General features: G+C 38.3%; 1 protein-coding gene across 3 annotated transcripts in view; it reads left to right on the top strand.

Moving 5' to 3' along the window:
- Positions 1–15,186, top strand: part of ITGB1 (integrin subunit beta 1) — a 42,418-nt gene that overhangs the window by 13,403 nt on the left and 13,829 nt on the right. For all 3 annotated transcript variants that reach the window (XM_041487349.1, XM_041487333.1, XM_041487340.1), the window contains exons 2-10: positions 6,205–6,274; positions 6,519–6,604; positions 8,062–8,284; positions 10,283–10,453; positions 10,748–10,986; positions 12,193–12,348; positions 13,341–13,436; positions 14,206–14,295; positions 14,944–15,084. In XM_041487349.1, the coding sequence (XP_041343283.1) occupies positions 6,205–6,274; positions 6,519–6,604; positions 8,062–8,284; positions 10,283–10,453; positions 10,748–10,986; positions 12,193–12,348; positions 13,341–13,436; positions 14,206–14,295; positions 14,944–15,084 (1,272 nt within the window). The remainder of the gene's footprint in view (positions 1–6,204; positions 6,275–6,518; positions 6,605–8,061; positions 8,285–10,282; positions 10,454–10,747; positions 10,987–12,192; positions 12,349–13,340; positions 13,437–14,205; positions 14,296–14,943; positions 15,085–15,186) is intronic.

Here is a 15,186-nt window from a genome sequence, read left to right on the forward strand (position 1 = left end):
TAAACTAACAAACACCCCATACTCTGGGGACACAAGATGATACCATGAACAGCCGTCCAGCTCGGTTCTCATGAGCTGTGGCCTCAGCCTGCTCATACTTGTACATGAACATTTTCATTTATTCTGCTGAAGAGGCCATGTGTTGTAGGTGCCCATGCTGGGATTTCAGCAAAAGACACAAGGGTATTTTAGAACCTAACACCTACGGATTTTTCCCACTGCATTCAGTCCTTTTTGGTGAATTTTAAGCTACTTGATTTCATGGGAAATTTTTTAGAGCTGTGTGAATAAACTGTGGGTAGTAATGTAGTGTAACTCAGTCTTAGCAGTCGCATTACTCTTCATGGTTGTCTGCCTTACTGGGCACAGGAGCGCGGCACAGGAGTTTCGATGTCAAACTTTTACAATTGTGATATCTTTTCTCATTGTTTGGGCATGCAGAAATGTGTATTCTCATCTCTTTTTGGACTCCCAACCCTGCAGGGGAATCTTCTGATCTAACAGTGGCATACACTAATTGTGGCAGGTGACCTTACAGAACCATAAGGGAATGGAGGAGCCAGTCTCCCTAACCTAGAGCAGAAAATCAGTTTTCTGTAGATTTTAACTCTCTTGTAATTGAAAGTTAATTCTTAACTAGTTTATTCTATATTATTTAAATATTTAATGCCCTGCTAAAACAGTGTTTATGGAAGTGATTCTCATGAGTATTTCTAGATTTGTTTTATTCCATTAACTTAGAAATAGCCAACAGAAGTTAAGTTCAGTGTGAAATACTGTTGATTCTTTTATGCTGTAACATCACAGTAGCTGAAGTGGGTATGCCTTAAAGTTTTCTCAGGAAACATTTTGAGTAAGCAGTCTTGATGTGCTGAACTTTTTGTGTAAAAGTTATTTCAGTGCTAAAGAATTTTTTATTTTGCACTTCAGTCTGTGATAACATCCCATTCTTTCCGTATTACTGCAAGCAGTTCAAAACCTGCTGCGTTCATGTCTGTAAAGTTACCAGGGGCAAAAGGAACATTGTGGTCTTGAGCCATGGTGTTAGGCTGGTTAGATAGGCTGTTGAAGGAAGGTTTACTTCTAGCATTCCCATTTGGATTGGTGTGTTCCAAAGCCCTGCTCTGGGAACTGCACTTCTGTTGTCCATCTTGACTTTTCCCATCAAATTCACTTTCCCTACATGGGGATGCTCTGCTACTTCATCCCTCACGGTGCAAGGTCAGGAGCTGGGCCTCTGTGAAGGGCAACCATCACAAGGCTGGTCTGCATCCAGGGAACAAATAGTTTTGCTGGCTGAGTTTAGGGTTGGGTTCTTTGATTAAAATTGCTGGCAATTCAAGCACCAGTGTTTATCCCAATTCTCTGCTTGTTTAATGAAGAATGCATCACGTAGTTTCTTAATGGTGGTTCTGGAATTTACTGTGTGGTGTATTCTGACTATATTTCAGTATCACAGTTACACTGATTAAGTAAGTAAGATAGCAGTGAAGGTCATAAATGAAGAATTACCAATTTAAGATTTGTGGGAAAATCTATACCACAGGCTTGAAAGCTTTCATCAAAAGTAACTCCTTAGTGTAAAACTTTTTTTTTTTTTTTTGTACTGGTGCCTTAGTAATATGCGTCTTCCAGAACAGCGAGACACCATTTTAGTGCTTTCTTTTATAGTGCATTGCTTCTTTACAGTGAATAGTTGTACAAGCAGATATGTTTAGAGTTGTTTCATGTGCAGGCAACTTGGGGATTGTAATTAATGACATCTGTTGTGGGAGTTCTGCTGTCAAGAGTATTTGCAGGTCATTGCTAGAGGTTTGTAGTTTCTGTGTAATTGCTGTGCCGTGTCACTGAGGTTGTTTGGTTCTTCAGTCCCTTCTTTTCCCCCCCACTTTTTTTTCAGAAATATCAATGGGATTCATTCTGCCAGTCAGTAAGATCCACACTGAAAAGCATGGCCCTCAGCTCATGCTAGGAAACCTTCTGGAGCGAGGGAAGAAGGAACTGTTTTAGCAGGGCAGCCATCGAGTTCTGAAACAGGCATCTCCAGAGACTATTTCATTCTGCTTATTTTAGAAATGTGTCTCTTCCTGCTCCTTTTTGAACCAGAGCCTTCATGCCTGGGGGTGGGGGCTTGGCTGTGTGACCAGTGCAGTCCAGCACACAACCACAGCCTCTGGCTGAGCAGCAGGAGCTTTTGCTTCCCCGCCCCCTCCAAGTTCTCTTTTTCTCCATCCTAATCTCACCACATCTCCCACACCCGGATAAGTGATTTTGTGGCCAGGTGGAAGGAACAAGACGCTTTCTTTGTTGGATTCGTTTCAGACAGATCTTTTCTTGTTCCAGCCCTCCCGGTGGCCACAGTAATACTGGCATTGATCAAAAAAGAAAGCAGTAAGAGTAATCAGCCAGGAGGTTGACTGACAAGAGGGAATAATCAGCAAGGAGGATGGGGCAGCTCTCTTCAGTGACTTTCCATCCTTGCACTACATGAAAGTGGCTGTAAATGTAACATTAGCTCCAGGAGGAATCAATTCCATGCAGCATTTCTGAACCAAGATTTAAACCCATGAAAATACAGCTCATGCTAAGAGGTGTCAGGCTGAGGAAAGCACGAATGCTACTCCAAAAGTGTGAGTTGTGTATTAATTTCTAGGTTTATAAGTGCAATTAGAGTGGTGTGTGGGGGTATGAGTCAGTTGGCTGTCTGGATACTGCTCTAAAAAGGTGCTGTCTGCACAACAGCTCAGCTCTTTCTGCACACTGAAATGTTTCCCCCGTGGTCTGGTTGCATGTTTCAGTGGAAAGCTTTGCAGTGAGGCACAGTTCAGAATGCAGTAGGGCAGATGCCATGGAGTGTTTTCCTGTGCTTGCCATCAGCTTGGTGGATTCTGCATTACTGGGTGAGATGAGCAGCTCAGCTGAGGGGAATAATACTGCAGGAACCCAGCACATTGTTGATATTGCCTTAATAACTGTATAAACTGTGGCCTGTGGCAGTGCTGAGCTGGAGAGTGATGAGAGGAGAGCAGCATAGCCATAAGTATTTAATTTCAAAGGAATAAATGTATAACTCTTACCTTTCTTCCTTGACCCTATTTGCCCAGTTAAGTTTTTTCAGGGATGCTGTTGCCATTCTAATAAATAAACTTAAAAAGGCTTCAGTAAGGTGGAGTGGTTAATTTCTCCATAGCTTGATGTTCAGCAGAATGTGAAGGTTCTAAATACTTAATTTAAAATTTTATGGAGAAATAGTCCTTTCTTCTTTCTGTTGTCACTTAATGAGTCTCTCATTTCAAATTAAAAGCTCCATCAAATTTCCATCAAAGCTGATTTTATAAATAAAAAATTTTCTTCAAGCATTACAGTTTGTCGAGACAGTAAAAAAAAGCAGCTTGAAAAGCACTGAATCTAAACATTTAAGGTTGTGTCCGTGTTTGTTTTCCTAAAATATTTAACAAAAATAGAGTATGGTTTACAATTGTGCAGAAATAATTTTAAAATCAGTTTTTCAACAGCACACCATTTGCAGCCTTTTAAAAAGGATCCAAGTGGTGATACAGTATTAAAGAGATTTCAGTCTCTTGGCTTTGAGTTGCTTTTTTTCAGGGAGGAAAAAAAACACTTTTTCAAGGATTCTGGAATCTTTTTCAAGGCTTTAGAAAGTGGAGAACAAGTATAATAGAAAATAGTTAAATGTTAATTGTAACAATTGAGGTTTTTTTCAGTTGCAGTCATCTCTGGTTGAATACTGACATGACATTTAGTTGTAGCTCCACCAAGGGTTTCCAAAGGCTTCCTTTGGCCAGCTCGTGTACTCAGGGGTTATTTGTCTGGGTTTATTCCTTTGATGGAAAAATGTGCAGGAGGGCAGTTCCCGCTGCTGACTGGGGGCTTGCAGGGGAGTGCATTCCACGCTGCAGTGGCTGCCAGGAGGGTGGAAGGACAGGGATGTGCATGGCTTCGCTTGCATGGGACAGCAGTCAGAGCTGAGTCCAGCACAGCAGATCTGTGCTCGCGTTTCCCCAGCTCTCAGCAGCTGGAAAAGCTGTTAAGCTGTGGAGGCAGAGGAAGCCACGCCGCTCCGGAGAGGCATTGGCGCAGCCATATATGGGAAAGGACATTTTCCTTGTTAGCTTCACCGGCGCTCTGTGCCCAGAGCCGCATTCATCATGCGGATGCGTTTCCACTGGAACGTTTCTCTTCCAAACGGTCTTAATCATAGCTTTAGCACTGTGTCACATCTTTGCTGACTTATTTATATAGTCTGTGTGGACTTGTGTGCATCCACTCAGTCTGCCCTAAAAAGGTGAACTGTTTATAATTTTCTCGTCCAGGCTGACAGAAAAGATGGTGCTCACCTGGTGCCAGCAGCTTGGCTTTTTTCTTACTGGAAAGCCCACCCCATTCTGGGCTGTACTAAAAGCAAAACTGCTTCTTGAGTAACAAATATAATTTCACTTGAGAGAAGCAAGGTTTGCTGTACACAACATACCTACCATAAAATTAGGAAAGAAGAACCCAAAAATTGAGCAACCTGGTAAGGACTTGCTGTCCAGACCGCTGGTCTAGTAGGTGAGCTCCTAACCTTGTCTTTCCAAGCCGTGGTTCAATCCCTTCATCTGTCTTCCACCTGCTCACATTCCTTGGGTCACTGTTCCCATCTGAGCAGGGTTTGTGGTTACACAGGTTGAATTTAGGTGATCGCTTATAAAGGGACTTAATGAAAGTGTTCTGGAAGAGAGTTTTTGTGAATGAAGGACTGGTCACTTGCAGCAGTGTGCAGAGAGAAATTCAAGTTGCATATATGCAGAAAGTAGTGTTCAAAAGCTGAGTAAGGTATAATTCACAGTTCAATTTTTTCCTCCTTTTTTGACTAGTAATTTCTTTTGTGCTTAAACGTAACATCTGTCAAAGTAATTCAACAGCATATTCTCTTAATTCTGCTGTGTCTAAACTCCACTGCCTGTCCTCTCACCATAGCATCCACTGAAAAGTGAGCCAAAATGATTTATCAGAAAAATATGAGCCATGTAATACTGTTGTTAGATACAATTTGCTAGCAAAGGGTTGGCTTCTGTTTGAAACTTTCCCCATCAGATTTTGGAGTGGCCATCCCTTCTCTGGTAGGTCTGGCTGGATGTGCAAAGTAACAACTGTGTTTCAGTGTGCAGAAACCAAAGCTTAACTGCTGGACTAATTTGAGCATTGCTTACTTTGTTGCTAATTTATACCAAAAAGAGTACATCTTCTAGAAAAATGACATCTTCAGTTTAGGAGATTCTGCCAAATTCACTTTTCCTTGGCTATACCGCAAGATGTTTTTTAGAACAAAAAGTTATTAAGAGTACTTTTGTTTCCAGGATGACTGGAGAGGCTTTAATTAGCAACATTTTAGGGTATTCAAGAAAACTGGCTGTTATCATCTAAGTTCTGAGAACTCTTATAGTGTAGAGAAATAGAATTTAAAATAGTATAAAAATTTAAAAGGCAACTGACCCTGGCTGACTACCTGCTATTAAGGTAGGAAACAATTTAGAAAAATTTAGCCTTTCATTAATACTTACAGTGCTGAACAGTTTTTCTTTTTCTTTTATATGGGTGGTATCTGTTAATTTTCTGTTGTCTAAAGAAGAAAAAACAGGGGTGGAGTTCATGTCACAGATGCTTTATGGTGCATATTTTGAGATTAAATTTCTAGTTTGTTGTATAAAGTAAAATGCCCTTTGAAGATTACGAAGAAAATGTTTTGTAAAGGGCCTTGGTGTTTATCTTGAAACAGAGATGTGAGTATCGAAGCTTTGTTTCCGTCCTGTATTGCTGTGGTAGCTTTATTTAGAAGTCTCCCTCTGATAACATTCAGAGCATACATATTTTTTATAAGGTGTTAAAAAATCGGTCTTGGTCTTCCTCCCAAGTCAACAATGTTTCTGAATTTCTCATAGCTTGCTGGTTTACCTAGCAGAAGAACATTACAAAATAATTTTAAAAGCTACCCTGTTTGATGTCTTCTAAATACAGAGTAGCCCACAAACATGGTTTGTATTAGGGCAAAACTTTCCAGCTAAGATAATTAGATTTGCATTTGTTCCGTGTTCCTTGTCTCCTCTGAAACACTGTTATATGTCCACAGCTTTGTGAAATTATCTTTTTTGCGCTTACTCATTAGAGTAAATCATCCAGTTTGCTTTCTGTTTTGTCTTCCAGACTAATTTCAAATGGCTCACGTGTGCTGGCGTCCTCTGTTGCTTGCTATGGAATGGATTTGCCCAGCAAGGTAAGGCACTTGATTGCACTGCAGTAGTTAATTGCTGCTTTAAAGCTGTATCTGTTTAGCAGTTATTTATGTGGGTAGGCACATCCTCACTAGACAAATGCTAATGGCAGTAGGTCAGTCATATCTCATGTTAATAACCTGTAGTTGGAGCTTAGTTTACAAAACCACAGTGAACCAAAGTGAAATGCTGTTGTTGTAAAACACCTTTTTATAACTGAAGTGACGGATTTGCGTTCCTCGCTAGGTGGAAGCGACTGCATAAAAGCAAATGCAAAGTCATGTGGGGAATGTATACAAGCAGGACCAAACTGTGGCTGGTGTAAAAAAACAGTAAGTGTTGCAAAAATCTTTTTATGGTTTGTTTTTTTCCCTTGGTTTCAAACTTTAGTAAATACCTGTATTGAAATGTCTGTTTTCATTAATAGTAATTTCCTGTAGTTCTTCAGTTCGATACTTATTTGTACTTTAAAAATCAAATACTGTGATTTTTCTGATTTGAGTATAAACATTTTTCACAATGTGTTTACTTCTCCTTTTCTAAGCGCATACAGACCCCATAAGCTGTCTCACAGTTATTTAAAATTACTCTAATGTGCAATCTGTCTGAGTATGCTTAATTGTAGTCTTCCAGTGACATTAGAGTTAAAGCCGATGTAGGTGGAGTAGGGAAAGAGATTGAAGGGGATTTTTCTTCTAAAAGAAAGATTCTCAGATTTTAGTTTCCTGTTGGTAGACCTGTGGAGTAGGAGATGGGTTTGTGTGGGTGGGTAGTTTGTTTCATTATGAAATGAAAAGGGTATGTTAAGAAAAATTAAGTTTAGGAAACTGCAAAATATAAGATATAACCACTGTATGCTGACATATCTTCTTCAGGTTAGAAACAGAAGAAAATATTTTCTATAACTCTTCTTAGGTTTGTTATTGAAACTGAGAAATTTTCCTTTTTCTTGCTAGGAGATGATAATTTATTTTTGTTTCTATGTCTTGCCTACTTACTATTCCCAAACTAGCTTATAAACTTGCAATATTTAATTAAACAGACTGATTTTATAATTTCACCTTGAGCCATCAGATTTCCTGTAGGTCTGTGTCACCAAAAACTGACGAGCTTTAGTATACATTTATTTATATGCATATTTTAGGGGAGGGGGCAAAATCAGACTTGCCAAGTTTCTCAATTACAAGCCTTATTTATTTATACTTGAGGTTAGAGCTTTTCTGAGGTTTGTAATGATAATTTGTTGTTCAGAACAAAGTTAAGGATTGGATTTTCTTACGGGTGTTACTTTCAGATTGAATTTCCCCAAAATAAAGAGTTGTCTGTCTTTGCTCTGCTCTGTCAGAATATAGCTATTACTTTGTTGTGGAGTACCAAGGTACATTTATATATCTTAATTAAAAAGGAAAGAATGTTAAAAGCAGGCTGTATGAGTAGGTTCACGTTATTGGTAACTATGAGAAAATGAAAGATTTTTCTACTCGCAGTCACTTTTAGAGTAGCCATTTTAAACAGATGTCCCACTTCTGATGGAGATGGCATTGGGCTTTATTTTTTTTTTCCCTCTTGCATCTTATACACAGATAAGTATAAGTAGATGCAAACTCCTGGAGTAAATAGTAGTCATTGAATATATGTAGCATCATTTAATATATTTCAGGACCGTGTGTTTTATTACTGAACTTTGGAAAAAAAATGGATGTGATAATTGTAGAAAGAGCAGTTGTGGGTAGAATATAACAACTTGCACACAGCTGTTGTTGTGATTCTCTTTTGCTGTGTTTTCTAGGACTTTTTGCAAGAAGGAGAGCCAACATCTGCCCGGTGTGATGACTTGGCAGCCCTGAAGAGTAAAGGCTGCCCTATGGAGGATATAGAGAATCCCAGAGGCAGCAAACAGGTGCTCGAAAATAGAGAAGTAACAAATCGTAAGAAAGGTGCTGCAGAGAAGCTGAAACCAGAAGCCATTACCCAGATCCAGCCACAGAAATTATCACTGCATCTAAGAGTCGGTAAGGACAGTTTCGTTCCAGTTTTGGGATGATTCTCTGCCACCGCCACGTCTGCATTTTTTTATTTGCATGTGTAACCATTTTGTTACAGAAATTACTATTTTTCAGATAATGAGAGTGATAGCAGAGCCATTCAGTTCAGCTCTAGGTGTTTACGTACTCCAAATACTGTTTAATTCTTGAGAGAGATTAGATATTATCACTTGTTCTATTTTCCCAATAGAACCTGGGAGAAAATTTATACAACATGGATTGTTAGATATATCAGAAAGGTAAAATTGTTTTGTTTTCAGTATTTTGTAGTTGATTTTCTACAGCATGCCTGTAGGATGGAAGTAGAGGAGTCAGCAAAAACTTCAAGTTACTAGAGCATTTCCTTTTGCTTGAAGTACTGCTGTTTCCTGAAGTCTGCGTGTCTGAACAAAGTGGTTTTGTAGTTATGCAGCACAATTTTTGGATTGCTATGTAAAATACCTTCCAGATCTAAAGATGTGGGCACAGAACCACAGTAATGAAAACACAAAGTAGTTGTGTACCATTTCTAGCCCCTAAAGAGAACTTTTATCTAGTTCAAATGAGGGGGGCGAGAAAGAACAGGGTGAGTGGCTCACTTGAGCACAATGGAGATTGTCCTCAGGGAGCGTTCCTAGGTAGTGTAGACACATTAAACAGCTGCCTTGTATTTTCCTGGAAGAAGAGCTTGTGCTTGGGGTCATCTGCTTGGTGGTAGTTGCAGTAATAATTGGAAGGTGATGTGAAGCAGGCTCAGCATTATGCAGAGAGAAAAGTAATGAAAATTATTTTGCAATTTTGGTGTGGCTCCTGTTTATTTCTTACGTGAACCTTTTGGTTCAAACCAAATTATTGTTCCTCTGTTGACACAGAAGTTTCTTCATCAGAAGATAGCAGGGGCCTGGGCAGCCAGAATCTAATAAGCCAAAAGATGTTTGTACGCACTTCTGTTGGTATTAGTTCTCTGAGAGGACTGAGAACTGCAGAGAGAGATACTTGCTTTCTGTGCAGGCTTTTTGAAATAATAGCTAAGAAAAATCTAAACAGATTTTTGTGCTGGGTTTTTTGTGGTGTGGCTTTTTTTCTCTTTTGTTTTGTTGTTCGTGGGTTTTTTGGTGAAAACCGTGTTACGTAGCTGTGTGATCCATATGCCGTTCAACTTGCCCATTTAATGTTTTTCTCACTTCACTAATTTTGCTGATGTTTATTAAAAGTTTCCTAATTTTTAAGCAAACTTAAGTAGCAGCAATCCTACCATTTAAGTTCAATGACCGAGGGGAGTGGGGAAATCGTATTGATTTAATTCCTTATGTCATATAAAATAGGCAAAAGAATACAGTTCCAGTTTCTGGGAAAGGGGATGTGTGGGACGTGTGTGTAATCCTTCTGCACTGTCTTTCAGCATCAGAGTGAGACTACATTCTTCTGTAGGTAAAATGCAGGGTCTGGCTTACAATCACAACAAACACTAACTTGTGCTCTCACTGCCATTTCTGTGTTCTGAGCTTGGTAGATGCAAAGTAACTTGCAATATTCCATCCAGAACTAATTTTTCTTTTATAAACCTGTTAAAACAATGTGTTTTTTTAACTTTTGAGACCTATTGAAGTCATCTTGGATGAAAATAGATGTTGAAAATTTGTGCTATGATGTCTTAGGAATCTTCTTAAAATGATTGCAAGTATGAAGATTTGAAATTGCAGCAACTACAAGAAGCTTGGGTTTTGGCATGCTAATATTTCTGTGGGGAGATAAAGTCCCTCAAAAATGGCAAGTTGAACATTTGAAAGAAACACTTGTTGACTTTTTTTTTTTTTCAATCATAATTTGATGTTAAGCATTTCAGTCAACAGGAGAAAAAATTACTCACCTGTAATCAAAACCTTCAAAAGGATTTACAAGCCTTTCCTTAGAAAGGCATTTTTCTTGCCAGTGCAGTTACGGAATTTTTAATGGTTTCTGTTTGTTGTTTAATCTCTGAATCAGGGGAACCCCAGACATTTTCATTAAAATTCAAGAGAGCTGAAGACTACCCCATTGACCTTTATTATCTTATGGACCTCTCCTATTCTATGAAAGATGATTTAGAGAATGTAAAAAGTCTTGGAACGGCTCTGATGTTAGAGATGGAAAAAATAACTTCGGACTTTCGGATTGGTAAGAAAGATTTGCCTATTCTAAAAATACAATAATTTTCTTCCAAGTTTCCTTCCTGATGTTTTTCACATGATTGTATATGAAGTGTATTTTTTTTTCAGTTTAGCAGTATTATGGCAGATGTTCTAATACAAAGGCAGCATAAAAGTATTTGGCATTGGTGGAGAAGGTGGGACATAAACAAGTACAAGAGCTATTTTTGGTGCTCAGCTATAATGCATTTGCATTCTGTTGTGTGATAATAGAAATGAGACTTCCATTCAACTTACAGGGATTTTATTGTTCTTGTCTTAGGCTTTGGTTCTTTTGTGGAGAAAACTGTGATGCCTTATATAAGTACAACACCAGCCAAACTCAGAAATCCTTGTACAGGGGACCAGAACTGCACAAGTCCATTTAGCTATAAAAATGTGCTCAGCCTTACCAGTGAAGGAAACAAATTCAATGAACTTGTAGGCAAACAGCACATTTCTGGGAACTTAGATTCTCCTGAAGGTGGATTTGATGCAATAATGCAGGTTGCAGTTTGTGGGGTAAGTGTGTATTTTTTTTTTAACTGTTCTATTAGATGAAATTGTTTGAATGCAGCCTTAGTGTTTTATGGTGGCTGGCATTTGAATATCTCACCTCCTGTGAGCAAAACAGGGTAGATGAGGAAGAATTCAGTGAGTCAATGAAACTGGAAAATGTGAAGTTGCCAAACAGAGGTTGTCATCACGCAGCATGTAGAGACAAACCTTTTAAAGTTTGCTGTAGAGGAAGAGTTGGGTTCTGCTTAAAAGTGTATGAGATCCTGAGTAAGCAATTATTCTCATTATTTGAAAGGTCTGTAAGCTTTTTGTGTTTGTGGTTGCAGAAATTTGGTGTGTTGTGACTTCTACTAATTTCTCAGAAAGTAGATGGAAAACTGGTTTCTTATTTATTTTTAAAGGCCTAAGGATTCTTTGGGGTTTTTTTGTCATTTTTTCAGACAGTTCTATGCACCTGCACAAAATGGACTCCCAAAAAAGCAATACCCAAGTTTATTGCTTTGTTTCCGTATTATTTTTGCTGTTGGTCAATTAATTCAAGACTTTCTGAAATAAATGCTCTGGAGTCTTGACTTAAAAGTGCAGTGTTTATCATAAGCCTTTTAGGTTTGTTTTTTTTGGTGGTAACTTAGTATATGACACTTGTACATGGTCTTCTTTCATTAAATTAGCTAGGGCTTCAGCTCCATGGATAAATTTCAAAAATAGGAATGGGCAGTTTACATAATTAAACAGTTGTGCAGTTGTGAGCCAGGATGCTCATTTGCCAGTCCTCTGGCAAGCACGGTGCACTAGGCTGGCAAAGCCTGATGATTGCTGAGAGTCTAATGCTGGGCAGTTCAGTACTGCAGCAGTGCTGCACACCAGCATCCTGGGGCTGCCTCTCGTGGCATGGGAGTGGAACTGAACAGCCTGATTTCTAAACCTGTCATTCTTCAGATACTCCAATGAGAACAGGATCTATCTCAAAAAGACTCTTTTTTGCCTTTGATGAAAAATCTGCAGCAGATGTTTTGGAGCAGGCATTTAATGAAACACAAGTGTTTCCAAGGTTTACATGAATTAATGTTTTCCAGGGTGACAATTTTTGCATTGTGACTTCTCCTAAGTCTCGACCTTTCCATGCATTTCTCTCTCAAGTGTTGGTTCCCCAATGCTTTAAAATAAATTGGTACAAAATACCAAAAATATGTTTGTGTTTTTCCCAAGGAACAAATTGGCTGGAGGAATGTTACAAGACTATTAGTGTTTTCCACGGATGCTGGATTCCACTTTGCAGGAGATGGTAAACTTGGTGGAATTGTTCTGCCAAATGATGGGAAATGTCATCTGGAAAATAATGTGTACACAATGAGCCACTATTACGTAAGTCTTTATATCATCTTTTAGGAAAATGAATATTTTATGATGCTTAGGCTCAAAAGAACACATTGGATCATCTGGTGTCATTTCAGACCACTATGTATTAGAAAATGTATCTGTTTACATCAAGTGACTTCTGTTAAACTAAAGCAAATGTACAAGAATTAATCTAGTCTTAATTGGAAAATTTCAAGAAATGGCAACTTTCATGCTATGATTATGTGTTGCTGGATTTTGCCTTTTTGATGAGTAGTAGTCCTGTATGCCACAGTGAATAACAGAATAGTCTGAGTTGGAAGGGATGCAGAAGGGTCACAGAGTCCAGCTCCTAAGCTGGACTTGTATGTCCACTAGAAAACTGTGGTGGTTGTTTCATTATCATTTCACCAGTCTTCATGTTCAGAATAATTTACTAGTGAAAAATACTGTAAAATATCTGCTTGAATTGTTTTTTAAGACTGAAATCTTACGATGCAAAGTTTATGGTAAGAGTATGGTTAACATTGCCTTTGTGGTTTACTGGAAGGGAGATCTGACAAAAAATGCAAAGAGAAAGAAATACCAGATGGGGTAACCACAATAAGCTTCACCAAGTTTTATGTGTTCATATATTCCTAACTTTGAATGAAAATGGTACAATAAAAACCTAAAATTAATTCCATTTTATTTCATCATTTCTTTGTGAAACAATGCAAAAAGTAGTGGTTTTGAGGGACTGAAGATAATTTTCTGAGGACATTGAGATTAAGGATTTAAGCTTTTGTATGGCATGGAGTGTGATAATGTCCATGTGAAGAAACACCTATCTTCGTGAGGCATATATGAAATCTTACCAATGTCTGGTTTCACAGGTTATTTTGCTTTAGAACTGTGACATGAGCTGGAGTTCTGTGTATGTTTCTAAAGATGATTTGTATTTATGATGTTGGAGTCAGTGATTATTTTCTAGCAAAATGTCTTAAATTTGAATTTAATTTTATGCTTGACTTTTTTAGGATTATCCCTCTATTGCTCATCTGGTACAGAAACTTAGTGAGAACAATATTCAGACAATCTTTGCTGTTACTGAAGAGTTTCAGGCAGTCTATAAGGTAAGGAAATTACTCTAAAGTCATTAAAATTGACTTATTTGAAATTAAAGTAATTGTGGAAGTAACTGATCATGGAAGTAATATTTTGCTACCCACATATTTTATTATTAAGCTTTTTTTATTTCTTCGAATCAAAACTGACTCTCTGTGTAATTTCCAGTGAGAAAGTGCCCCTTCTCCTTGCTACTCTTTATAGGTATGAGTGAGTGGAGAGCACATTTGCAGTTCTAGTTTCTGTGAACGTTTTTACATCAAAATAGCTGAGGGGGGTGTGGACACTGAATCAGGGGACACACTTATGAAAGAACATATTTTGCCTCTTTTGTTCTATTTATATATCCCATGTTTAAAATTAACTAAACTGCTGGATGTGATTGTGCAATAGGAAATGACTGTGTGAAGGACATGCATATCTTTCCTTCTTTTAACCTGTTTTTTTGGTTTTGGGGTTCTTTTTAAAACTGTATTCAAATTTTTTGTTGGAAAATTATGCCTGCCTATTTTTAATGTATTCTAAGTATGGTTGAAGAGAGATTGTGGTCTGCTTGTACAAGAGAAGGGCTTAGTATTCTCTTACAAATGCAGAGTTTGTGCCAGTAAGGCTGTGTATAACCTCAAAAATCGTGTTCATCACTGGCAACACAGCTTTATTTTCTGAAGTACTTGACTAGTTCATCCACTAACACATTATATCACCATTTGTACTGCAAATTATACTCTGTTTGCTAGTAAGACTATACTTCTCCTTCTTTTTTGTCAATATTGAAAGGAACTGAAAAATCTGATACCAAAATCAGCAGTGGGAACATTGTCTTCAAATTCCAGCAATGTGATTCAGCTGATCATTGATGCATATAATGTAAGTTCAGATTTTATGCATTAATTTTTCTTTCTTCTAAGTTTTTCAAGCAGAAGACTCCAAGGTGGATTACTTAGCGTTCTACACTACAAATACACTCCATTGCTGTAAAACCAGACTAAACATTAAGCCTCTATGGCAGTAAGAGGTTAGATGAGTAAAAAGATACACTCTTAGTCATTTAAAATGGCATTACAAGGAAAACTTACAATCCACGTTTTCCCTTTTAAAAAATAAAATTCACAACCAAAACCCACACTGTTTCTTCAGCTTCTTCACTTTTACCTTCTTTCCAAGTGTTAGCAAAAAAAGGCTATTTTGCTGGGTTTGGCCCCACAATATTTTCTTCATTACTGCTTTGTGTGTAATTGAGCCTCACTTCTCCTTTGGAGTACATGGGGTAAATGAGTGCCTCCAACATCTGTGGAAACCTGTCCTGACCTTGTAACAAGTTCAGACATGGGAAGGAGTCACCACCGAGTGACTTTGGGCAGCCCTGGGCTGGTGTTTCTCAGCACAGTGGAACTTAAATAATTCCAGTGTGCCTCTGGGGTTGGTGCTTAGACTGGGCATAGTTGTATAATGTCTGTTCTTCAACAGAACACTTCTGCAGCTCAGTTTGAAGTTAGGTGATAACTGTTGTTTCAGTCCCTTTCTTCAGAGGTTATCCTGGAAAATACTAAGCTACCAAAAGGAGTGACCATCAGTTACAAGTCTTTCTGCAAGAATGGAGTGAATGACACACAAGAAGATGGAAGGAAGTGTTCTAACATTTCGATTGGAGATGAGGTAACTCAGAGTATATGTGCTGCTGCTCCAATACAAAATGCACTTAAAATGTCAGTATATGTGCTGCTGCTCCAATACAAAATGCACTTAAAATGTCCAACA

Source organism: Pyrgilauda ruficollis, unplaced genomic scaffold (genome assembly GCF_017590135.1).
Source record: "Pyrgilauda ruficollis isolate IOZ18807 unplaced genomic scaffold, ASM1759013v1 scaffold12, whole genome shotgun sequence".
Taxonomy (NCBI): Eukaryota; Metazoa; Chordata; class Aves; order Passeriformes; family Passeridae; genus Pyrgilauda; species Pyrgilauda ruficollis.